The 26,629-nt window shown below is 29.5% G+C and overlaps 2 protein-coding genes across 11 annotated transcripts in view; one reads left to right on the plus strand and one right to left on the minus strand.

The window, feature by feature from the left end:
• Positions 1 to 26,629, minus strand: part of LOC106090757 (uncharacterized) — a 52,336-nt gene that overhangs the window by 19,083 nt on the left and 6,624 nt on the right. For 6 of the 8 annotated variants that reach the window (XM_059362847.1, XM_013257054.2, XM_059362844.1 and 3 more), the window contains exons 2-5: positions 24,728 to 24,887; positions 20,435 to 20,647; positions 14,805 to 14,874; positions 11,657 to 11,766 (exon numbers count right to left, since the gene is read on the minus strand). In XM_059362847.1, coding sequence (XP_059218830.1) covers positions 11,657 to 11,766; positions 14,805 to 14,874; positions 20,435 to 20,647; positions 24,728 to 24,818 — 484 coding nt within the window. In that variant the 5' untranslated portion in view covers positions 24,819 to 24,887. Of the gene's footprint in view, positions 1 to 8,706; positions 10,733 to 11,656; positions 11,767 to 14,804; positions 14,875 to 20,434; positions 20,648 to 24,727; positions 24,888 to 26,629 lie in introns of those variants that run through there. The other 2 variants (XM_059362848.1, XM_059362846.1) reach the window with 2 other exon arrangements.
• Positions 1,460 to 26,629, plus strand: part of LOC106090734 (soluble guanylate cyclase 88E) — a 125,092-nt gene continuing 99,922 nt past the window's right edge. The window contains exon 1 of one of the 3 annotated variants that reach the window (XM_013257045.2): positions 1,460 to 1,662. The gene's annotated coding sequence lies outside the window, so the exon portion shown is untranslated. The remainder of the gene's footprint in view (positions 1,663 to 26,629) is intronic. The other 2 variants (XM_059362842.1, XM_013257021.2) reach the window with 2 other exon arrangements.

The following is a 26,629-nucleotide window of genomic DNA, read 5'->3' on the forward strand; positions in this document are numbered from 1 at the left end:
CTTAGGAGAGTGGTATGGAAAACAATTAAGGATTTCGTAAGTAGCACGGAATTCCTATTCCAACTTTGTGTACCTCCGCAGGACACTGTCTGGAGTCTTCATTGCGGGATGGCTGGCTTGGTTTTCCCAGAGTACTTGAAAGCGGGGAGCTCTTTTTCTTCTTCAGTATTTTAGCAGTGTTATGCTCTTCGGGAGATCTGATTCTTTTTCCAGCTTCCGTAGAAGTGCCTGGAATGTCGGTTCTATACCTTCCAGCATCCTGCACTTTCGCCCGATTATGCTGCCGATACATACTCCTCTGTCTCCTTCGTCATGCACCGGATAGCTTTCTCTGTCTGCTTGTGAGCTTAAAAAAGCCATCGCTCAATTCTGCTGTCATCCCGATGCCCTCATCTGTCGATGCATACTCCTCTATCTCCTTCGTCATGCACCGAATCGATTTCTCGGTCGGCTTGTGAGCTTAGCAAAGCCATCGCTCACTTCTGCTGTCATCCCGATGTCCTCATCTCTCGATTCGGCTGCGATGACTGTTTCATTGGCACAGTCGCTGTCTGAATCCGAGTCAGAAACTCCACCTTTACTTAAAGGCTGGTGACGAACTGTGCATCCCTCTGGTTTTCCCGTCTCTTCCTCATTTATTAGTCTGACGACTAGTTGTGCGCTTGAAGCATTACTCTCCACTACAGGTGCCAAGGCATTCACACCTATAGGAGGGGAGGACAACATGCTGCGGTCTAGCGCCACCACCGCAGATGTTGAGTCAATTTTTAGCCTACTCCAACAGGATTTACAATTTTTTCGTACAATTTTACAATTTTTTCTTTGAGGAGCGAAATAAAAACACGTCCGCTTAATTTAACGGCTACAATACAAAGTCACGGAATTCCTAACTTAAAATTTTCTTTTTCGAGGTTTCTTTTTTTTAGTATTAAGAGCGAACAACAAGCCGATTGCTGGCTAAGGTGTGTGTCTATAGTGACATGGGGCGGATTGATATATGCACCCTCTTTTCAACCTAACCTAATCTATTAAATCAAATATGGCCAGGATAGCGAAAAGCCTAACATAGGTCACCATGCCAAATTTCAGCGAAATCGGATAATAACGGGCCTTTTATTAGTCTGAGGTCTTTAATCGGCATATCGGTATATATGGCAGCTATATGCAAGTATAGACCGATCTGAACCATATAGGGCACGGATGTCGAAAAACCTAACATAGGTCACTGTGGCAAATTTCAGCGATATCTGACAATAAATGCGCATTTTGAGGGCCCAAGACCTTTAGTCGGGCGATCGGTATATCCAATTAACCCAAATTTCAACAAAATCGGAAAATAAAAATAACTTTAATGGGTCTATGGGCTTAAATCGGCAGATTGATTTATAAAAGATTTTTCTTAAACAAAAATTAGATGTAGGATTTGTTATGAGTTCTTATTAACCAACCTTGTATTTTATTAAATCTACCTAGTTCCTTGCGATTATCGTTTTGTTAAAGAGATTTCAGGGATCTACATCGCTGTTTATCATTTAATTTTTTCATAAAATTAATGTTATAAATATATTAAATTTGAATATTTTTCTGAAAACAAAAAAATTTTGATCTTTCCAGATTGTACTTCTTGCCTCAATATTTGAAGGCTGGATATAATTATTAAAGGTAATTATCCGTAACAGATTGTGTCATGGATACCAAATATTTTCTTTTGGTATGTTTTAATGCCCAGAGTTGTGTTTTTATAAAGAGGTATTCGGTTTGAAGCTGATTTTTCAGGGATTAAACATGTGTTATATTTAATTGAATTTGATAAAAAAAAATATATTAGTACTTACCAACAACTTAACCTCAAAATACAAAAGGTTTGGTAAAAAATCAAATCTTTGTCAAAAATATAAAACATAAAAAAATTGTTTTGTCCAATGTGTTAACAATACGACGAATTGACAGAAAACAGATATACAAATCTAACAAATTAAGAGAAAATATTTTATTTCCATTTTCTTTTTAAGTGTGCTTTTACTAATTTTCTGTAAATTATGAAAGATCCCTCAGCTTATGTGTCTAGGATTAACTGTGGTTATTTATTATTCAAATTGTAAAGAAAAATACTTTTTGATTTTTACAATATTCGCCACCGAAAATTTCCTAAAAAATATATTTCTTGGTAATCCTGACAACTTATATTCTTCATAAGTTAGAACCTGGTTGTCCTGGTTAGATGTCATTTTCATACAAATTTCATTGCACTGCAATATATATTACTAAAATAAAACACAGCTAATAATGCCTAAACCTAACAAACCAACACGCAGATTTTTAAGGGTGTACGTGTGCCTACGTTATATAGATAGTTAAGATTCTATAGGAAACCAGCGTGGCGTATACGTGTTTCTATTTACTGCCGTCTTCAGTACATAATAATCATTCGCTCCAATGTTCTCTCGTCAATCAAAAGAAAAAAATTATATAATAAATAAAATAAAATAAAATAAAATAAAATAACATAAAATAAAATAAAATAAAATAAAATAAAATAAAATAAAATAAAATAAAATAAAATAAAATAAAATAAAATAAAATAAAATAAAGTAAAATAAAATAAAATAAAATAAAATAAAATAAAATAAAATAAAATAAAATAAAATAAAATAAAATAAAATAAAATAAAATAAAATAAAATAAAATAAAATAAAATAAAATAAAATAAAATAAAATAAAATAAAATAAAATAAAATAAAATAAAATAAAATAAAATAAAATAAAATAAAATAAAATAAAATAAAATAAATTTAAATAAAAGAAAATAAGATAAAAAAAAAATAAAATAAAAATATACGACACGAATGTCCAAAAGCCTAAAATAAGTCAATGTGTTAACTTTCAGCGAAATCAGATTATAAATGCGCCTTTTATGGGCCCAAAACCTTAATTCGAGAGATCAGTCTATATTGCAGCTATATTCAAATCTGGACCCAACTGAGACAAATTCCAAACAGAAGTCCAATGGCCTAACACAACTCACTGTCCCTAATTTCGGCGAAATGGGACAATAAATGCGCCTTTTATGGGCCAAAAACCTTAAATCGAGAGATCGGACTATATGGCAGCTATATCCAAATCAGGACTGATTTGTGCCATATTGCAGAAATATGTCGAGGGACCTAACTTAACTCACTGTCCCAAATTTGGGCGCAATCGGACAATAAAGGCGCCTTTTATGGCCCCAAAACCTTATTTCGAGAGATCGGCCTATATGGCAGCTATATCCAAATCTGAACCGATCTGTGCCGTATTGAAGAAAGATATCGAGGGACCTAACTTAACTCACTGTCCCAAATTTTGGCAACATCGGATAATAAATGCGCCTTTTATGGGCCCATGACCTTAAGCAGAGAGATCGATCTGCATGGCAGCTATTTCCAAATCTGAACCGATCGGGGCCGAACTAAAGAAGGATATCGAGTGGTTTAACACAACCCACTGTCTCAAATATCAGCGAGATCGGATAATAAATGTGGCTTTTATGGACCTAAGACCTTAAATCGGCGGATCGGTCTACAGAGGGCTATATCAAGAAATAGTCCGATATAGCCCATCTTCGAAAATAACTTGCCAATGGACAAAAAAAAATCTGTGCAAAGTTTCAGCTCAATATCTCTATTTTTAAAGACTTTAGCGTGATATCAACAGATAGACGGAACGGACGGACTTTATAGGATCGGAAATGGATATTTCGATGTTTGGCAAACGGAATGACAAAATGAATATACCTCCGTCCTTCGGTGGTGGGTATAAATATAAACTACATAATAATAAATAAAATAAATTAGTATGAAATAAACGAAATTAAATAAATAAAAAAAAAAAACATTTAAATAAACTAAAATAAAGTACTTAATGTATACATTTTTTTTATAAAAATAATTATTGTGCATATGTGAAAAAAAGTTTCTTCCTAGAAAATATCTTTTCAGTTTTTCAGCAAAATTTGTTTTTATACACATGATTATTGAAGAATTTCATAAAAACAAATAAACAAAATAACATAAAAATATATTTTATTATCCCGGTCAGCTCCCACATTGGTTTGGGGATAGGCGATGCCCACAATTTCGTCCAAAATATTTATGTGAGATTTCCAATCAGTTTGGGAGGAATACAATTTCTGTTTAAGTTGCGTGTATACTATCACGCCGGAAAAGCATTAGGAATACAATTTCGATTAAAACGGTATATTCATCTAAGAACTGACTGTATGTGAACAGATGAGTCCCCTCTCACCTTGAATATAAAAAAGTATCCTATTGTCGACATTCGGTAAAAACTGTAGGCAAAGAGTCCCCTCTCACTTCAAATTCTATTAAAAAACTACCCTGACAAAAGCTCTAAAAGTGATAATCGTTTCATATATATATGGAAGCTATATCTGAATCAGTACAGATTTTTACAATATAAAATCTAACAACAATGCCGGGAGTCATAAGGTAATCTTTTGTGCCAAATTTCATGTGAATCGGTTAACAAATGACCACATTATTGCAATATTAGTTCAAATCGGTCGAACATATATATATATATATATGGGAGCTATATCCAAAGCTGAAACGATTTCGCCCAAAATCCGCACTTTCGCGGGCAACACATGTTAAAAGCAGTTATATCTAAATCAGAACGTATGTTCGACTAAAATCCGCAGGAAGCGTACTGAAATGTTCCGGGGAGATTGGATGCTAAATGCGTTTGCAATCGCTCTAGAAGTGAAAATCGGACAAAAATCGGCAGTTATATCTAAATCTGAACTGATTTTCTGATTTTCATACAATTCTCTAGTATTCTGAACGCCTGGGTTCGAATCCTGGCGAGACCATCCGAGAAAATTTTAAGCGGTAGTTTTCTCCTCCAAATGCTGCCAACTAATGCTGCCAAATTTACATAGACGGACAGACAGACGGACAGAGATATAGCTAAACCGAATCAGAAAGTGATTCTGAGTCGAGTCGGTATACTTATGAATGGTTCTAGCTCTCTTTCTTTTTGGGTGTTGCAAACAAATGCAGTTAAAAAATGGTACAGCGTATTAAACAGTAGTGGTGTACGGCATAATGAAATTCCTTTCGGGCGACATTCTATAAAAATTATTGAAAAATAGTTTTTAAACATGAACTTTGTATTCGTACTCATCTTTGAAACACTTTCTGTACTTTTTGGTGTGAGGGAATATTTAGCCATGAGGGCGTATACGCGTTACAAATTGTCATCAATGTTAATTAGCATTAATCATACGCAAGGTTGTACCAGTCTTTAATAAATAATAATGGGATGAGTTCAGATAACACATACTCGTAGGTACATGGAGATATTTTGTACAACGGATGATTTCAGCCAACTTTAAGAAAGAAACAATAAAATATTTTTTCTTTACAGTTCACAATGAAACTTCAAGGGGCATAATGTTTTTATCACACGATTCTGCTGCTGTATAAATAAATAAAATTTTTTTAAACGCCATTGAGCATCAAGAAAATTAATGCCTCAAAAAAGTTGTTCAGTACATTTGCATAACTAAGTTTGTCTTATTTACCTGTCAGAGAATGGAATTAAAATATTTGGACATACATTTCTCACAGATCAATCAACAAAAATTAATACTGCCATATTTGGAGAAAAAAACAAATATTACAACAAAACAAAGAAGTACATGTAACATATATCTCAAAAAAGTATTCATTTTCTTTATCACAAAAAAAAAACAATTACTAAAAATTTTTTCAATACTTCAAAACAAAGACAAAGAAGAAAACAGATAAAACACAATATTCTTGTACTCCTTTTTCATATCAAAAATAATTCGTTAAATATTTCATTTTATTTTATTATTATTATTTTTTTATAGTAATGAAATTATGAAAGAAATGAAAAGATTTATTTTTGATTAAATGGAAAATTAAGAGAGGAAATTAAGAAAATGGCAGTAGATTCATTACATAGTATATACAGGCAGTCAATATACAAACATTGATAGATCACATTAGAACATACACACACATTGACAAAACCAAAAATTTTAATTGTTAGATACAAAAATAAAAAGAAAAAAAAAATGTTAAAAGAAATTAAAAATATAGTTGTCAGGTTAGTTACAAAAAAGAAGAATAAACCTTTTAAAAATACAAAAATCCGGTTTGCTTTCTCTTCTTCCAAAAATTAAAACTGTTTTAAAATGAAACAAAACACTTGGTTTTTTTTTAGTTTTTATTAATAAAAATGAGTTTTTATTGATTTCTTTTGTTTGTTTTCCAGTTACTTAAGTTAAAAATAGGTTGAAAAAAAGAGGATCAGAAGGAATGGGATAGGTATGGGGATAGGTTGATTTTTCAAAAAATAAATAAATGTTTGATGACTATGATGGAAATGTTTGCAAAAGGGATGGGGTATTGGATTTTTTTGGAGGGTTTTTTTTGCTTATTCTTCGTTTGGACTGGTGACTTCCAGAAATTAGTAAATATCAGTAGAATACGCCGAAATAGGTATAGATATTGTCGCCAGAGATGAATAGAGCAAACAGAATTGACCACGTTCTCTGTGAGTGATGTTGTTGATGTTGTCGATGGTGGTGGTGCTTGTGCTTGTGGTGGTTGTGGTAACGCATACACACATTTTTTTTTTTACAGTGTAAAGTTGATTATTGATTATTATTATTGAATAAATTAATGTTTTTAAAAATTATATTTTGTACAGATTACCAAAACAAACAAAAAAATCAAAGGAAATCAATGAAAGGGAGTTGAATGACAAAAAAAAACTGATAAAAAATATTATTTCTTTATAAATCTCCTATTTCTTGTGTGCATACCCTTGATGGCTACTAAAACTTAAGCAAAAATGTTGAAAATTTTCCACAAAAAAAAAATGTGGGATAATGTTTATTTCCTATATTTTCTGATTATTTGAATAAATGTAAATATGAAATTGATATGAAAGTTAGATTCTTTTCATTATTTTCCAATTTTTTGTGTACATACCCTTAAAGGTTACTAATCCTCAAAAAAAGGGAAATTTTTCAAAAAAAAAATATGGTATAAGGTTCATTTCCTATATTTTCTGATTATTTGAATAAAGATTTATATGCAATATTTATCAAATTTTGAAAACCTCCTGTGGTCCTAACAAGATAGCAAATTATCCCTATTTCTTGGAGACGTTTTTGTATTTTTTCACAAATACGCCATTTTCTCAAAGTTGTATTTTTGAAAGCCAACAAATCGTTCATTTTATTACTAAATGAATTGATTGAACATTGTTCTCAACAAATTCTCAACGTTAACACTACACTCTGTCTGGTGTATATCCAATTTCTAATGTGTACAAAAGATTTCGGTCGATTAAGCTTTCTTAACTAAGTATATGCAATTTTGGAAAATGCTTGATTCATTTCTTTTTTTTCTATGAATTGATTGGCAAATTTTTTATATAAATTCTTAGCCCCAACAGTACCCTCTAACCTAAGTATGTCAAGTTTTTTATGTGTGCAAAGTATATATCGATCGATTAGGCTGTGTAAATAATGGTCATTTGATTTTGTACAAAGATTCGGTTATTATTATTTTTATCATACGAATTGATTTGAAAATGTTATTAACTAAATCCAAACGCCTTGATTGTCTTCTGTCTTGTTAATGTTAATTTTTCTGTATGTGCAGCGGATTTTGTTTGATAAGGCCTTCTAAATAAAAGATATGATATTTTTGAAAAAGATTAAATAAATAATTTTTTTCTTTTTTCGCTATACGAATTGATGTGGACATTTTTTTAATCAAATCTAGAGACTTATTGTACCCTCTTACTTGTGTAGGTCAACTTTCTTATGTGTGCAAAGTATTTTTAATGATTAGGCCTTCTACGGGTATTTAGAAGATTTGAAATTTTGGAAAAAAAAGTTGGATTCCTAAATAACTTCTTCTTTAATTATATGAATTAATTCCAAAATTTTGTTTACAAATTCTAAACCCTAATAGTATCATCTATCCTGTGCGTAACAACTCTTTAGTGTGTGCATAGAATTTTGGATGGTTTGGCTTGTTAAATAATTGATATTGAATTTTGGAAAATGGTTCCAAAACTTCCTTTTTCGATTTTTGTTATATGAATTGATTATTAAATTATCTAAATTAATTCTAAATACAAACAGTACCCTCTAGCTTCTGTATACCAACTTAATTATGTGTGCAAATGGTATTGGTCAATAAAGCCTTCTGAATAAGTATGGGAAAATTTGGAAAATTTATGATTTCATTAACTCATTGATATGAACTGATTCGTAAATTTTGTAGACCAATTCTAAACACTAACAATGACCTCTAACTTGAATATATCAACTTTCTTATGTGTGCAAAGGGTTTATGTCGATTTGCTCCTTAAATAATGGATAAATGCCTTTGGAAAAGGTTAGGTTATTTATGTTTTCGGTTTTGTTCTATAAATTATGTTAACTGATTCTGGTAGCATTTAAGATCTTTTGTCTTGCGTATGTCAACTTTCTTATGTGTGCATGTGATTTTGATTAATTTGACCTTCTAAATAAGAGTTATTATACATGGGTCATTGATTGTTTTACTAGCTTTTTCCCCTTTTTGTCCTATGAATTGATCGTAACATTTTTTAAACAAACTCTGAACTTAAGCAGAACTCTCTATCCTATGTATGTCAGTTTTCTAATGTGTGCGAAGTATTTTAATCGATTTGTTCTTCAGAAGTTATGATATGAAGTTTTGAAAAATGAAAATGGTTTTGTTACAAATTTCTATACTTTCTTTAATTTTTCAAGAAATTGGTCTCATATCATATGCAATTTTATTTAAGCAGCCTATATTTTTTATATTGATAATATATATTTTTTAAGCTTTGAACGATTTCTAACCCCTTTCTTTCTGTAATAGCTAAACTATTTTGTTTTACTTTCTCCCTTCATGATTTCCTTTAACTTTTCTTTTGTTAATTTATCCTCCCTTTTTTGTTGTTTATTTATACAGATGTTAAATTTTATTTAATACACATGAGCGGTTGGTTAAACCAAATGGATTATTTTCATACACCGAAAGTTCACAACATTAAGTTTCCATGAACCATATGTACTAAAGTTATATATATTGTATAAAAAAAAATATTCAATAAAAGCATAGCTTGTTTCTAAATGCAGCTGTATTTATACATTTCGAGCATTATAATTTCGAGCATAATTAGCATTTGGTTATTATTAAGACTTAATCTATTTAGCTTGGTTAACCGCTCATGTACAAAAACAAAATGGTTATTTAAAAAAACTAAAGAAAAAATAATGAATAAAGAAGATAAAGTTGCTTAAATTGTAATTTAAAAAAAAAATTAATTTTTTACAAATCTCAAAGATGTTCAGAAAAATGTTTGCAATTAAAAACCTAAATGTCTACCTTTAAACCCCAAAATAAAAAATTAAAAATATTTATTTTAAGAAAAATTAAAAAAATTGATTGGAAAAAATTGTTTCTAACAATTGTCTCCTATCCTTGTTCAACAGAAAAATGTCTCATACTTTCGTTATTTTGTTATTGAAACCTAAAATGAAGATGACTGGACCCCCCTTTGTATGATTAATATTAATATAAATGACTCATATTAATATAGAGCATACTTTTAGGTGCTAAATGAAAATAAACTTTGCTTTGAATCTCTGTACACAGATGGGAGGTTTAATAGTGGTTATATAAAAAACTGGTTTCTATTTCTATGATTCCTGTCACCAAATTTAAGGAAAATAATTGAATGGGTTTCACCATGGCATATAATTATGTTGCCTTGCCTTTAATATGATGAATAATATTAAATATCACAGTAATGAATTCATATCAACTATATGCCCTGTTGACTATGATTAAGTTTTTATCTATCCTGCAATATGCCTAAAATCCCGTTAACACTGCCCTTTAAATCCGGATTTAGTGGCTCGATCATCTGTTTTCCCTTTATAAAATCAGCTGACGACGGGTTTTAAAATAGTTTTCTTTATGACCAATGATCTTTCTATGGTGCATCCCTGCGTATGATTAACACAAATATGAAGGGAATAAATTAAAATAAATTATACGTCCCAATGTTCCCTTACTAATTCTGCTTTCAAACCCATACGTCGGCTATTACAAACATTTTTCTAAACTTTTTTTCGTTTTAATACTCATGATTTGCATGTTCTCCGAATTGTTGATGGTTATTTTTGTTTTTCTTGATATGCTTAAACGAACAATGAAACATTTAACGAATCCGTTTAGTAATTGATTCATAACAAATGGTTTAGGAGGTTTTTTTTTGGTGTTTTTATAGTTTTGTTGTTTTTTTTTTATTAATGTTGGATTTTTATAAATTTAATTTACAGAGTATATATTTATGTTTACATTTAAACTATATTTAAAAGTTGGACTTAATATATTTTGTAAATCTTTGTTTGTTTCCTTGATTTTTTTGTAGTTTTTTTTTAAGAATTTTAAGTTATTAAACATTTATTATATTGTTCTGCTTGTTCTTGTATGATATCCTTGTGGTTTATTGTTATTTGTTGCTTGACGATTTACTTTAGTTTATTTATAATGTATGCATTTCCTAAGTTTTGAGCTCATTCATCTATACTAACTAACGCAAATATTTTCAATGTGATGTTTGTTTATTGTTATTTTTCTCTTAAACAAATTTCAAACTCTAGCTGTAATGATAGAAATTGGAGGCCGGGTATATTGACATTTTGTTTTTTTTTTTTTTGGTATTTTTGGATTGAAAAGAGAAAGAGATATAACAAGAAGGGATAAAAGGGAACAGGAATTCAGGGAGTTGGATGGGGAGTTAAGGGAAAAGGATATTGACCAAGGGTAGAGAAGAATTAAGAGAGAAAAAAAAAACAAAAAGAAAAAATTATAGAAACTTTTTTCAAAATCCTTATTTTATAAAAATGCAAAATAAAACAAGAAAATGGGATTTTTTCGCAAAAATGAAGGCTCGAAAATCTGGAGACTCAAAAAAAAAAAGAAAACTTTATTTATTTCAAGCCCCTTAAAATTTTTGCAGGATGTTAGTTATACAAAAATTCTCCAAACAAATAAAGTTTTCTTTTTTCTTGTTCTTTACTCTCGCTTCGGCTTAGAAGTTATGTTTTATTCCAAAAAGAAGAATTATTTCAAAAAAATTTCTTTCATTTTTTCTTAATTGTCATCGTTGAGTTGATTTTTTCGGTTTTTTGTCTGTATAGTGTAGCATGTTTTTTTATTTTTTGTGTTTTTTTTTGGTGAATTTGAAAAAATTCTTTGATTTTCTTGCCTTTTTGTTTTTAGGTATAAGAAAAGTTTTATAATGAGGATAATGCTATGAAAAGTAATTTTGATCGTAATTAAGATATTCGTTTCATTACTTCGACAATTGTTCTACGTTACTTTACGTTATGGCAATTGATTTTCGTTGATGTTTACATATTCTATATATATATCTGTTTCTCTTTTTTTTTTTGGATTTAGCATCGAATTGGATAATATATTTATGTATTTTGTAGTTGTTGTTGTTGTTTGATGTTTTGAGTAGATTTATTTTTTGGGGGAGTTGTAGGGAGGGGTTATTTTGATTTATTGTTGTTCCTTACCCTTGTTGAGTTCTTGGAGCAATTTGTCCTCTGGCTCATATTCCAAGGGCACCAAAGCGTTTGGTGTCAAGGGCTTGTCCTTAAGATACAAACCATAACGGGATGGGTATCTGTTTTTAAATGAAAAAAAGAAAAGAAAATTAAAAAAAAATTTTTGGCATTTGTTTTATGTTTAAAATAACTTCGTTATATCGCTAAATTAAAGGAGAAAAAATTTTCATTTGCTTTAGATTCCTCCCTGTCTACTAAAAAGAATGTGCATGTGTTCAAAGTCGTTTTTAATCAAAGCAGGAGCAAGTAAAGTTAAAAACAACTATAGAGTGTCTATAAATTACCCATTACTTAAACCAACGAACTGATTTTCATTACATCTACCCCTAAGTTATCTCTGTTTACTTTTGCTCTTCAGACCAAGCTCAGTTGTTCATGTGTGCAAAAGTTTTGGGCGAAATTATGCGAACACTTGTAAGCAAAATGCAGTTTTACTTTGAAAAAAAAAAACGAATTGATATCGGAAAAACTGAATTGCAAGACATATTTCCTTAAATGTCTGGTAAATTATGCTTAAAAGTTCTATGTGTGCAAACTTTTTTTTTGGTGATGCTACACTATATTTAACACCTAAAATAAGTATTTAATGGTAATAAATTATCCGTGGCTTAAACAAACGAATTGATTTGCAAATTGTGCTTACACTAGGTCATTTCTGTGTGCCTCTGCTAAGCAGATAATGTTAAATTGTTGATGTGTGCATTACATTCGTGCAAAATTAAGTGTTCTTATGTAAAAGATTGCATTTTGATTTATTTTTGACTTTGAAAACTTTTTTTAATTATTAGAAAACAGCATCCAAAGAATTATTGGCACCAAAATTGAAGCAAAGGAAAAATTATCTCCTAGTTATCTAGGGAATTTTGTACAAAAACATCCTTGAATGCAAACATTTGTTTTATTATTACTGCATCTTAATAAATAATTATTCAATGTTACTAAATAAGCCATAACTTTAACAAATGTATTGATAAGCAAAAAAAGGTGAAACTACATCATTTATATTAACCTCTGCTGTCAAGATTATGCTCACTTGTTAATGTGTGCAAGAGTTTAGTGAGTAATTAAGCGAGCTCATGAAAAAATTCAGCACTTTTATTTCGTTTTCCTAAGTTCAAAGGTAATAAATTACCCATAACTTAAACAAAAGAATCGATCAAAGAAAAAGAAAAGCAATACTGCATCACCTCTGCTTCTCAGCATATGTTTAACTTCCAATATATTTTAAGATTTTTTGCGAAATCGAGCCCTTTTATATTGAAATTTTTGAATTTTATTTCTTCATTCTTTAGAATTGTTTTTAATTGCCCCAAAAAATCAACAAACTAATTGATATAGAAAAAAGACACTACATGTCGTACTTCCTTGTATTTGTGGATTGAATTTTGCTAAAATCTTCTATGAGTGCAAGCTTTTTTTTGATTAAAGCTAGAATATCTTTATTGTCATTTAAGGATATATAACGACTATAAATTATATATAACTTGAACAATCGAACTGATTAATTAAAAGTGGTAAACTACGTCCTTTCTCCTAACTTCTTCCACTCAGATTATGTTTAGTCGTTCATTATTGAATTAATTTTTAAAAAGCAGTAACACTGCGTTATTTATTTTAACCTTTTCTAATCAGATTATGTTTACATGTTCATGTGTGCATAGGTTTTTACTGAATTTTTTACGATGTGGTTCATAAAACCCTTTGGAAACCAGATTTTTTTTATTGAACTGATTTTAAAAAAGTGGCAACTCTAAGTTGTTTCTCTTGACCATGTCTATTCAGATTATGTTTACTTGTTCATGTGTGCATGTGCTTCTACCGAATTTTCTAGGTTGTGGTTGATAAACCAGCTTAAAATCCAGGTTTTTTTATTGAATTGATTTTAAGAAAGTGGTAACACTGTAAAGTTTATCTTAGCTTCTTCTGTTCAGATTATGTTTAGCTGTTCATGTGTGCATAGGTTTCTACCGAATTTCATACGATGTGATTGATATATAGAAGTTTGAAATCCAGATTTTTATTGAATTGATTTTTAAAAATTGTTTACACTTTATCGTTTATTTTAGCCTCTTCTGTTCAGATTATGTTTAGCTGTTCATGTGTGCATAGGTTTCTACCGAATTTCATACGTTGTGATTCCTACAACTCTTTGAAACATTATTTAGTTGCCCAAAAAAGCTGCTTACGAATTGATACCCAAACAATATAAGGATTCATTTCTTTCTAACTGTCTAGTAAATTATGCTAATAATTTCTCTCGTTTTTGTTTAAAGCCAGATCATCTGCCATATCAAAAATAATTATAAAATGGCAATAAATTACTCATAACTTAAAAAAACGAATTGATTTTCATTACTTCCTGAAACTGAGTTATCTCTGTCTTCTTCTTCTTTTAAGGTACTGCTAAGCTGTTCATGTGTGCACAGATTTTTACTGAATTTTTTACGATGTGGTTCATAAAACCTTTTGAAATCCAGATTTCTTTTGGTTTTGTGAAAAAAATCTTAATATGCACTATTTTTTATTGTCTATTCCACATGCAAAGTAACAAGATTCTTCATTATCAGTTCGGGGAAAGGATTTTATCATTGAAAAACTATATAGCCTTTAGGTATTCATCCATCTTCTACATATAATTGAATTGCTTACATGCGTTTAACTCTTTAAATTCGTTATTAAACTCTTAAATGAATTGATATAGACGTGCTGTAGGTTCTGAATGATTGGTTTTTTATCTCTATCTATGATTCTGCTCAAATTCGCCATGTGTGCTGCTTAAATAGTATAAGTTAACCTTGGACAACTCATTTCTTAATTGCTTTTAACTCAAGAATACAAAAAAATCTTATTGAAAAGTGCGATACATAATCTTCTCACCTATCTATTTGAAATTACGCATGATGTACCAGTGTACACCCGTACCCTGTTTTGTAATACTACATTAATATTAAATATAATTTTTACTGCACCAGACATAAAGATGCAGCTCTATTGAGTTTTTCAACGCACAAGAGAATTACCCTTAAATAGTTCTAATACAATGTTCAGTTTGCCTCAAAATTTAATTTACTCTACTTTTCTTATTCTTAATTCTTACCTGCGTTCAATTTCTTGCATACGCTTCAAATGATCATTCCAAGCACGCTCTGCGTCATAGTTAGCTGGAACTATAGAAACAATAAAATGGGGAAGAAAAAGAAAACCACACAGAAATTAATTAAAAATCATTTTATTCAACATTTCTTTCACAAAACAAACTTTTGGAAGGCAACTCCAAAATGAGCATATTAACATAATAAACTTACATTTAAAGCAAAAAGAAGGCAGCTGCATATAACTCTCGGACATTAAAGGCCATTAAAGCATTTAATAATTACCATTAAAATTTAAATAAAAGCAGCAGAAATCATTAGTTTTTATTTTGGTTTGGGCAAAAGGCCAAGGTTAAGGTAGCAGAGGGTTTATAGGTGGGTGGCGCAAAAAAAAATTCATTAAGAAAAAATTAATAACAAAACAGAATAAAACCAAAAATAGAAGGAAACTGCAGCTGACAAAACAAGATATATATGAATATTTGATATGAACTGAACTGAAGTATGCACAAATGAAAGCACGAACGAAACGAGAATGCAAGGACGAACGAACTGTTATCGAAGTGAATACACAGATCTTTCTTTCTTTACAAGAAAATCAATAGTTTGTAAGGGTTTTTTCTTTGTGTGTTAAAAACTTCTTTGAGGGTTTGGGGGAAGAATCACAAAATAAATGTAAAGAAATTCGTATAACAAAATGAAAGAAATATTACCTAAACAGGTATTCCATGTTACTAGAAATCTTGGAAATAATTTTAGCTGAAATCTAAACCATAAAAAACCAACCTCAACACCATTTTGGTAAAAAAAATCCTAATTTTTTTTGCATTTTGTAAAACTCTCCAAATACTTTATTGTTCTAAAGCTCCCATATATGGTAAATTGTGTATCTTTTAACATAGTTATTTTTTTAATTTCAAACTCTATTGTAATAGCATGAAAAACGTTACTGGAAAGTATAACTTTTATTTTTTTTGTGAATATTAATTGTAATATGAATAGTTTCCAGGGATATTTTTTAATTTGTTTTGAAAAATGTTTTGTTTTTTTTTTTTTGTTTAATGAAAGCTAGCTAATTTCTCCTTAAGCATTAGCCTCTATTTGGTTTCTCTATATTTTTGTTATTTAATTAAAATATTCTGTAAATTTCATTTTGAAAAGAAAGAGAAGAAAATAAAACAAAAAATCCCATTAATATATGTCATGATATTTTTCTCTGAATATTGCGGGGTAGGGAATTGTGCACCAGAACTTAAAGCCTTGGGGCTATTTGTCTTCTTAAGCTAGGATAGTTTTTTGAGAATGTTGAAGTGTAAGTGTATAAACAATCCGCAATAAATGGATTAGTTTAAAATTATTTTGTAGGGGAATTTTATTGATGAAGAACCAAAAAGAAAAAAATTTAAAATATTTTGTATAAAAAAAAAACGAATTGATATAGAAGATTTGTAAATTTGTCTTTTAAGCCTTTCGTTAGCCTTATTAAACGGTTGCTATATTTATCATGTGTGCAACTTCCACAAAAAGTTTTGCCCAAGTTAATCCTAGTACTAAATGTGGCAGTTAATCCTTCTTTAAATATTTTAAACTCAAAAAATCGTTCCTTCAGAATATAATTGACATTATTGTTATGGATTATGATATCCTTTTAATGAGCTAACTCGTTCTTATCCTTCCAAAAATCAATCCTCTTAACTTTTCTTTTAAATTTTTAAGGTTCAGCCAAGCCTAATAAGCAAGTTTTCTTCAATATCTCTATCGGATCTTTTGAATTTATGATAAGGACACATAAAATTACATAAATAATCACTAAACTCAAACGAATGCAATCAAAAGTAAAATGATATCAAAGTCAGGGGCACCTTTCCCATTATGCTTATGTTATTATTTCCATACCTTCACACAAAAAAAAAAAGAAAACTTCAAGGTACATACATATAAAGGTATGTATAAGCAAATCATTTTTATATACAAACATTTGGGCCATATAAAAATTCCCATATAACATTGAAAAAGAAAAATCAAAACCTTGATAGCTAGCTATACATATGGGTTGAAAAACAAACAAAAATCTGTATATTTTCACTAAAACAAAAAATCATATGACACACACAAACACACACATATGATTACAATAGCACATTTACTAGCTTGCATATATGTGAAAAATATAAATATGCATTTATAAGTGTTCAGATGATGGTCTGAGTGTGTGTGTGTGTCTGTGGAAAATTTTTTTCTAGCGAACATAAAATTTAGGAATTTATTAAATCGAATAGTAACGCAAAACCTTGAAAAGCTTGCTATCAAAGCGTTCGCTTGTTGTCCGTTGGCTTGCCATTTAACAATCCACACCCACATACAATATTAATGGCAAAATTAAAATTTAGCAAAATATCTATGGGGGAAATTATAAAAACAACAAACTTTAAAACCTAAATATAGTAGAAAGAGAGAGAGAGAGACAAAAAACAAAAACGAGCAACATTTTGCATAAACACAAATACCTGTGGTGTATTGTTTTTCTATAGCCATGTATGTGTGTGTGTGGATATTTATGAGAATTTTTAAACAAACAAAAATATTGAATAATATTTTTTTTGTATTTTTTCATCCAAAGCTATCCCGAAAAGCTTTCTTCACCATCATTCTTGATTATCATGGTGATGATCAAGATAAACGGAAGTATAGACAATGGCTTTTTGGCACGCCAATACCAATACAAACACCTTTTCCCAGAGAGTGCATAACGACATATGATCTATGTATGAAGCCAAAAAGTTGTGAAACCATAAACACTTGAACTAAATTTGTATGCAACAACAAACAGCATCAGATGTTATTTAAAACAAGTGAGAAGAGCTTTTTTTGGTGTCTTACATTTTGTGTTGTGTGTGTGTGTGTTTTTTTTTTATATTGTTATCATTATTATAAAGATGACAATTTTATTTTAAAATATTTTGTTTAAGTGTTATGCGGTAGAGCGCATATAATGTTGATTTTTTTTTATTGTCAGAGTCATGGTATATAAAAAACTAGTAGGGGGTATTAAATAATATCGTTGATTTATTTTAATAATATAAAAATGTATAATGCAAGAACTTTGTTTTAATTTTAAATATGAAAATATGCTGTAGTCCTCTTAAGGACGCCGCATGATTAATTTAATAATATAATTAATTGCCACACATTGTAATTCAACTAATCATCGAGTTGGCTATCGATTTGATTGTTATCGAAATGTTTACTAATTTTTACATAAAATTAAAAATGTACAATAGAAGAATGTTAAAATATTTACTCAAAATATTCACTACAATAAATTTTTTTTGGCATTTAAAAAAATTTATAATCGATAAAAAAAGTTTGTGTTTTTTTCTCTTTCGAGACGAGTAATCGGTATTTGCCAGCTCAATATAAGTTGAAAATTATATTTTAATAATTGTCATCGATCATATACTAACCATAAACATTTAGTATAAATTGATATCGATTTACATTTAATTTACGTTCAACATTAAATAAACGCTTCTTGTAATTGTTGGGGAATCAACATGCTATTGGTATGTTATCGGTCGTATAATTCACTATATGGCTGGTTTAGGCCTATATTTGTGTAATAAAAATTTTTAGTGTAATCGATATATTTTTGGTATGTTTTCGAAGATGTATATTATCATATGCTTCGTTAAGCCCTATTAATAATTGGTTTTCTAAAACATAGATAATGCATAGTTATCGATTTTTCTATGCAACTTATCTGGACACCAATCTTTATGCAACAAAATGTATGGAAAGTTCTAGAACATTTCTGAAGCAGCAATTCGGCAAGCAATATATATCGTACAGATTAAGAAATTAACTAATCGGTTGTCATCGATTATACAATTACTACACAGTAAAACTGCTGGCGAGAACGTCAGAAAAATTTTTTCAACTGTGGTTATTTTCTCCTAATGCTGGCGACATTTGTGAGGAACTATGCCATGTGAAAACTTCTACCCGAAGAGGTATCGCACTGCTGTACCCAGCGTGGACTTGCCTATAGAAAAGAGGCCCGTTATCACTGAGCTTTAATTTGAATCGGACAGTACTCTTTGATATGTAAGAAGTTTGCCCTTCTTAAAGGAATGCTCTTTCTTAAAGGAATGTTCATGGGCAAATTTGCATTAGCACATAGTAAGATTGAATAATCGATAACAGGCGCGATAAAGGTATAACTGAGCAATGGACCTAAAACAATCCACTTCGCTTAATCCTGCATATAACGCTACACAGCAACAGATGAGTTTCCAATAATAGTCGATAACTTAAGAGTATTTACGAAAACCTGCAATTTAAAATTTACTATAAAGCCAAAAATTAAAACTCTTATCAGATCGATTTTGTTTCATGTAATCGGAATTATTGAAATCTCCAACTTTGTAAAAAATTACAACAGAAATATTGAAAAGTAAATTCGATTGAGGGGTAAGTAAAAGGCAAACTGTCGATTATTTTTGATTTAGATAATCGATATTGAAAGCTATTAGCTTGCTTTTTGGTGACAACTAAAATTTATGGAAAACTAAAAGTGATCGATAATTTAAAATGATCGATAATTTATAACTATCGATAATTTATAATTATCGGTCATTTATAACTATCAATCATTTATAATTATCGATCATTTATAATTAGCGGTAATTTTTAATTATCGGTCATTTATAATTATCGATCTTTCATAATTATGATAATTTATAATTAGGATAATTTATAATTATCGATAATTTATAATTATCGATAATTTATAATTATTGATTATCTATAATTTATAATTATGATAATTCATAATTAGAATAATTTATAATTATGATACTTTATAATTATCGATAATTTATAATTATGATAATTTATAATTATCGACAACTTATAATTTTTGATAAATTATATCGATCGATAATATATAATTTTTGATAACTTATATAGATCGATAGCTTAAAATGATCGATAACTTATAATTATCGATAACTTAAGATTATCGAAAACTGAAAATTATCCATAACTTATTGGAATCGATAAACTAAAATTATTGATCACTTTTCAATATCGATAACTCAAAATATAATTACTTATCGTTAATTAGTAACTAACGATAACTAATAATTATCATTTTTTTTCTTTTGCGTTGAAGCCTATTACACATGTAAGGCCCACTTACTGGTCTATTGTTGAAACTAGTACTATAAGCTGATTTTAAGCCCTTATCTACTGTACTTTGTAGTGCTAAGCCGAAAAATATGATAACTTTATAGAAAACTCTCCAAAATTTTAATCTCAAAATATTTTTTACATGTTTGTTTAAAAGTTTAATGTCATATTATTATATTGTATTTGTGTATTTTGTGTTTTTTGTAATTTTATGAAATGAAGTGTAATGATTTGAATGTTTGCTTGAAGAAAATGAATAAATGATTGGAAACTTTGTTTCGGAATGAAAGCTTTAAAGCTAAGATTAAAAAAGGAATCTTTGGCTTTGTTTTCTAAGATTTTAGTTTAAGATTTTTGTGTTTTTTTTTTCATTAGCAATTTTAGGGTTTAATGGAAGCGGTAATGGGTATTTTGGGGAGGGTAAAATGATAAAACGGCAACTCACTTGTTCTGCTGTAGTGATGATCATAGATGGCACGTGGAGAGTAACCGTAGGTATCTCTGCTGACGGGCAAATATCTGTAACCATGAGACTGGACGCGCTCGTTGGCGGTGGCAGGCTCATCGTAGATGCTCCTGAATGTGGAGGGAGCATCTAAGTATGAGCTGTATGAACGACCGGCCCTAGGAGTCTCGTGGGCACGGATATCCTCAGATCCTGAAATGAGAAATAAAAGCAAACATAAGAAATATCATCATATGCAACAGAAAATAATTTCCTTTAACTTCCGTATATCTAGGCCATTTCCCTCTTTTTTCTATTTTAAATCTTCTAGCATATGATGACTTTTTCTAAGTGCATTATCATCTATGTTGCCTTGCAAAATTTAGTTCCACTTTCTATTTGAAACCATGCACACAACCCATTAAACGCAGTGGTACCCAGAAAATTCAGTTTGAGTGTCCCAATTTGCAAAACTACAGAAATCTTGGCCCCAAGAAAATCAAAATGTAAGTGTTCTTGTTTTGTTTTTGGCATTTGTAGAAAATTCCTAAAGCTAGAGAGACTTGCATAAGAAAATCCCCTCTCAAAAGTTGCTTATTGCCCTTTTAGATTAAAAGAATTTCTTATTTGATATGATGAGATCCATTAAAAATTTTCAAAATATAAAAAAAGAAATTTATACACAAATAACAACAAATAAATTCAATTTGCGTCATGTCTGTATAGTTTTTGTTTTCTTTTTGGAATATATCGTTGCTCCCATTTGTTGCTGTGAAAAATAAAATAAAATTTGGTTTCATTTCTATTTGAGTTTCATTTTGGATTTGTGCCAATTTGTTTTTTTTTTCTTTGTTGTTTCTACACGTTTGGGGGCTCCTTTGCTATAACACTTGTGCATAAATAACAAGCTCATACATACATACATTCGTACGATCTCACATTCACTACATAAAGAGCTGTGCTGAATTCTTGGAAGAAACCATAAAATTTCTGAAATAATATTTTTCGTATATAAAAATCTTCGCATTCACCTACGGATATATGTACATAGTGTATACATTCTTAAGCGTATCAGATAGCTAACCTAAAAATGTTGAGATTGTTGTGTTTGCCAATTAAGAATTTGCAGATTTTTTGTTTTACAAAATTTTAAAAATTGAGTTCAATGGAAATTGGATAAATATCGCCAATGAAGAGGTGGCAGTTAATTAGATCAATAAGTCAGAACTTGTATAAAAAAATTCCCTATTTCATATCTATAGAATTAAAAAACAAAAAAATGTTGGCATAATATTAAAAATATAGGTTGTTACAATAACGAATACTTTTAGACTCTTCAATAAAATGACAATTTCGATTAACCCATAAAGCATATAACAACAATAGCATTTAATTTTTTCATCAAAAAAGTAATATATGATTAAACGAACTTGAGGTTTTGTGAGAGCATTATGTTCCTCATAAAATCTAATAATTTATTAAAAGTTATCGATAACAAAAATTATAGACTGAAAAATTAGGGATCAATTATTGGAAACATTTATTTTGGGATAATATTGCCAAACTTTCATAAAAAAATTATTATTTATGGCAAATAAATCGGAGATTTTAAATCGATAATCAACAAAAAAAATTATCGGTAAAAAATCTATATCAAGCTTAAAAATATGGTTTAATTATATAAACTTGACTTTTTTGCATAAAAGTTTAGTGAAAAATTATCGATATCAAAAATTATCGATTACAATATTATTGGTGAATGATCGAAAACATATATTTTAAGACGAAATTAATATGTTTTCAATTTTGTATGACAATTTTAATATGCCAAAATCTCTAATAATCGATTTTTAACGAAGTTTCCAAATCGATTATCGATAAAAAAAAACATCACTAGAAACCGGTATCAAAAAAGCAAATTAAATGTGGTTGAATTTTATGAACTTTTTATCTACTAAATAATTTACTGAAAAAAATTCGATTTTTTTATCGAAGTTTCCGCATTGATTATAGATAACAAAACACATCGCTAAAAACTGGTATCGAAAAAGCAATAAAATATGATTTCATTTTACTTTTTTTTTCTGCATAAAAAATCGTTACCAAAAAATTTATCGATTACAAATTTATTGATAATATATCGAAAATATTTATTTTAAGAAAATATTAAATACAATATGAACTTTTTATCTACTAAATAATTTAATGAAAAAATTTAGATTTTTTTATCGAAGTTTCCGCATCGATTATAGATAACAAAACACATCGCCAAAAACTGGTATCGAAAAAGCAATAAAATATGATTGCATTTTATGAACTTTTTTTTCTGCATAAAAAATTGTTATCAAAAAAATTTATCGATTGCAACCTTATTGATAATATATCGAAAATATTTATTTTAAGAAAATATTAAATACAATATGAACTTTTTATCTACTAAATAATTTAATGAAAAAATTTCGATTTTTTTATCGAAGTTTCCGCATCGATTATAGATAACAAAACACATCGCCAAAAACTGGTATCGAAAAAGCAATAAAATATGATTTCATTTTATGAACTTTTTTTTCTGCATAAAAAATTGTTATCAAAAAAATTTATCGATTGCAACCTTATTGATAATATATCGAAAATACTTATTTTAAGAAAATATTATATACATTAAGGTTTGATAAGACTATTTATATATACCAAAACCTTTAATGATGGATCTTTTAATGAAGTTCTAAATCGATCATCGATAACAAAACATATCGGTAGTAAACCGGTGTCAAAAAAGCAAATACAATATCATTTAATTTTATGTACTTTTTTCTGCATACAAACAAAACAATCCATAGCAAAAATTATTGATTGCAACATTATTGACAATATGCCGAAAATATTTATTTTATGAAAAGATTAAATAACCTAAGGTTTAATAAGATTACTTATATACGCAAAAACCTTTAATAGTCGATTATTTAACGAAGTTTCCAAATCTATTATCGATAACAAAACATATAGATAGTACACCGGTGTCAAAAAAGCATATAAAATATCCTTCAATTTTATGTCCTTTTTACTGCATACAAATTGAATGAAAAACTATCGATAGCAAAAATGATCGATTTCTACATTATGGATCAAATATCAAAAACATTTATTAAAAAAAATAATAAATTACATAAGATTATTTATATTCGCCAAAACCTCTAATAATTCATATTTTACGAAGTTTCCAAATCGATTATCGATAAAAATCGGTGTCAACATTATAAATAAAATGTGATGTTATTATACGAGCTTTTCTTTCTGCATAAAAATTTTATGAAAAATTATCGATAACAAAAATTATTGTAGCGATTATTAATAAAATATCGAAAAAATTTATTATAAGCCAATATTACACAACTTTTATAAGACTATTTCTATTACCAAATCCTCCAATAATCGATTTTTTTAACTAAGATTGTTAATTGACAACAAAACGTATCGATAAAAAATCGATATCAGCATAATAATTAAATAAAGTTCTTATCAATAATAAAAATATCGAAATAAAATATATTATCGACAGAGAAACAATCGAAAAAATATCGCTACATTTTAGCCAGTAAACAGTTTATATTTTAAGATGATATTTGCAGTGTTTTATTTAAGTACTATATGGTGCAAATAACGATTAGTCGGTTATAACTATCTGTTATCGCATGATAACGATAACCATAAAATTTATCTTTTACAAATGTTATCATTAACAATAGTTATCGTTAACAAAAGTTATCGTTAACAAAAGTTAACGTTAACAAAAGTAATCGTTAGCAAATGTTATCGTTAACAAAAGTTATTGTTTACAAAAGTTATCGATTACACATCGAATTATTTTAGCCTTTAACAATCGATTACAATGCACAGTAAGTTTGCTAACGGAGTTTCTTAATCAATCTAATGTATTACTGGTAATTTTCTTCTCTAAGCCATAGATTTTACCTTTGATAAAAGGGGTTAAAAAAGATTATGAAAGCATTGGGATTGAAGCTCTTTAAAGACTTTCTATATATTGACTTTCAATTTGGATTTAAATTACTTTAATTGTGCTTGAACTATTTTAAAATATTTTAAAATTCGAGGTTCTAACTTAACTCAATTTTTCCAATCCCCTTTTAAAAAATGTTTATTGCATGTCAAAAATTTGTTCGTTATATTGAGAAAAAATTGTCTTTTTCTTAATCTGTACTTCCTAGTGTAAAATCTCTAGACTTTCTTCCTTTCAAACATTTTTTGTTTGTGTATTGAGTACTTTGAACTTACCCTTCAAGGATCTGATGTAGGATTGCCAGAACTTGGCCTTCTTGCTGGGGCTCTCATTGCGGCCAATCATTTCCAAATGGTTCTTGAACATTTTGGATCGGTTTTTGTGTTAGCGTTCACAAGAAAAATGAAAGATGTTCGATAAGTAAGGACTCGTTCGCTGGAAAAATTAAAAGAAAATAGAAGCAATTAAAATTAATTTGTTATAAATTATTGGAAGAAGAATTGTGTGAAAAAGACAAAAATATAAAAAGAATCTTTAATACCAAACCAAGAAGTCAAACCATAATGAAAAGTTTTATAACCATAATGGATTTAAATCATAATAGGAAAACCCAAAAATTTTAATGATGAAATTTCCAACAAGCCAGGATGCCACCGTAGCGCAGAGGTTAGCATGTCCGCCTATGACGCTGTACGCCTGGGTTCGAATCCTGACGCATGAACATCAGAAAATTGTTCAGCGGTGGTTATTCCCTCCTAATGCTGCCTACATTTTTGAGGTACATTGCCATGTAAAAACTTCTCCCCATAGAGGTGTTGCTCTGCGGCACACCATTCGAACTCGGCTATAAAAAGGGGTCTCTTGCCATTGAGCTTAAAATTGAAAAGGACAGCACTCATTGATTTGTAAAAAGTTTGTCCCAGTTCCTTAATGGAATGTTCATGGGCAAATTTGCAGCCAACTAACCAACCCAAAGACATTGCATTTGTCCGAATACACATGTTTCGGTTTAGACACCTGTTGAGTTATGTTGACCATATGATCTCTATGCCACACCAAGAAAAAAGCTTATCTTCCTTTGAGAGTTATGGGAAAGCTATTCAAATTTTCAAAGAACACTGTGACCTATTGCATTATGACTTGATTGAATTTCTGGTAATAAAATCAAAATATTGTAGGTGGCAATTTTTGTGAGTTTTTCTTTTAAAAGTTTTTACAAGACTGCTGAGTATAGGAAACCAAAAATTGGTAAAATCCTAATTTTGCCCTTGAACATTCCACTAAAGAACAGGGGCAAACTTCTCACATAGCAATGAGTACAGTCCGATTCAAGTTTAAGCTCAATGATAAGGGGTCTCCTTTTCATAGCTGAGTCCGAACGGCGTGCCGCAGTGCGACACCTCTTTGGAGAGAAGTTTTACATGGCATAGTACCTCACAAATGTTGCTAGCATTAGAAGGGGAAAACCACCGCTGAAATCTTCTTCTGATGGTCTTGTCAGGATTCGAACCCAGGCGTTCAGCGTCATAGGCGGATATGCTAACCTCTGCCTCGAAACCGAAAATTGGCAGACACTTTGTTATTCATAAGTAAGAAGAAGAAACAGAAGAAAAATTTTTGAGGTTTAAATATCGGTTATGGTGCAAGCAAAAAGGTTGACTAAAACTTAACAGCATTCCATGGGTTTCTGCTGCTTTGTAGGATTATTGACATATCGACCTCATATAAGAGCGTTTCCGTATATACTGCTGATCATAAGAAGTTTTATTTTAGGGAATTATCCTTTTGTTGCCCCACCAAATGAATGGTCATTTGGTAGCCTCTTGGCACTTTTTCTGAGGTGACAAAACTGAAAAGTTAGTGCCAACAGCAATGATAAGTGGCGCCATTAAAATCCATCGATTAGTATTCAAACTTTCCTAGGTCATGTAATGACGAGATAGTTTTCCCCCGAAAATGCCCTTTCATGTTTTAAGTGGAGCTTGAAATCTGACATTCTGCTTACTGTGTCTCATATCTTGACACACATAACTTCCATATTTCTTTCTTCCTCAAATTCTTTGTATCATTTTTTTTTTCTTCTTCTTCTTCTGTTCAATTACAAAGTCCATTGCATTGATTGACACTTTTGTCTTGATTTTTTAGTTAAATTGCTGCATTTGTCATTTTATCTCAAT

The sequence above is a fragment of the Stomoxys calcitrans genome, chromosome 2, assembly GCF_963082655.1.
Source record: "Stomoxys calcitrans chromosome 2, idStoCalc2.1, whole genome shotgun sequence".
Lineage (NCBI taxonomy): Eukaryota > Metazoa > Arthropoda > Insecta > Diptera > Muscidae > Stomoxys > Stomoxys calcitrans.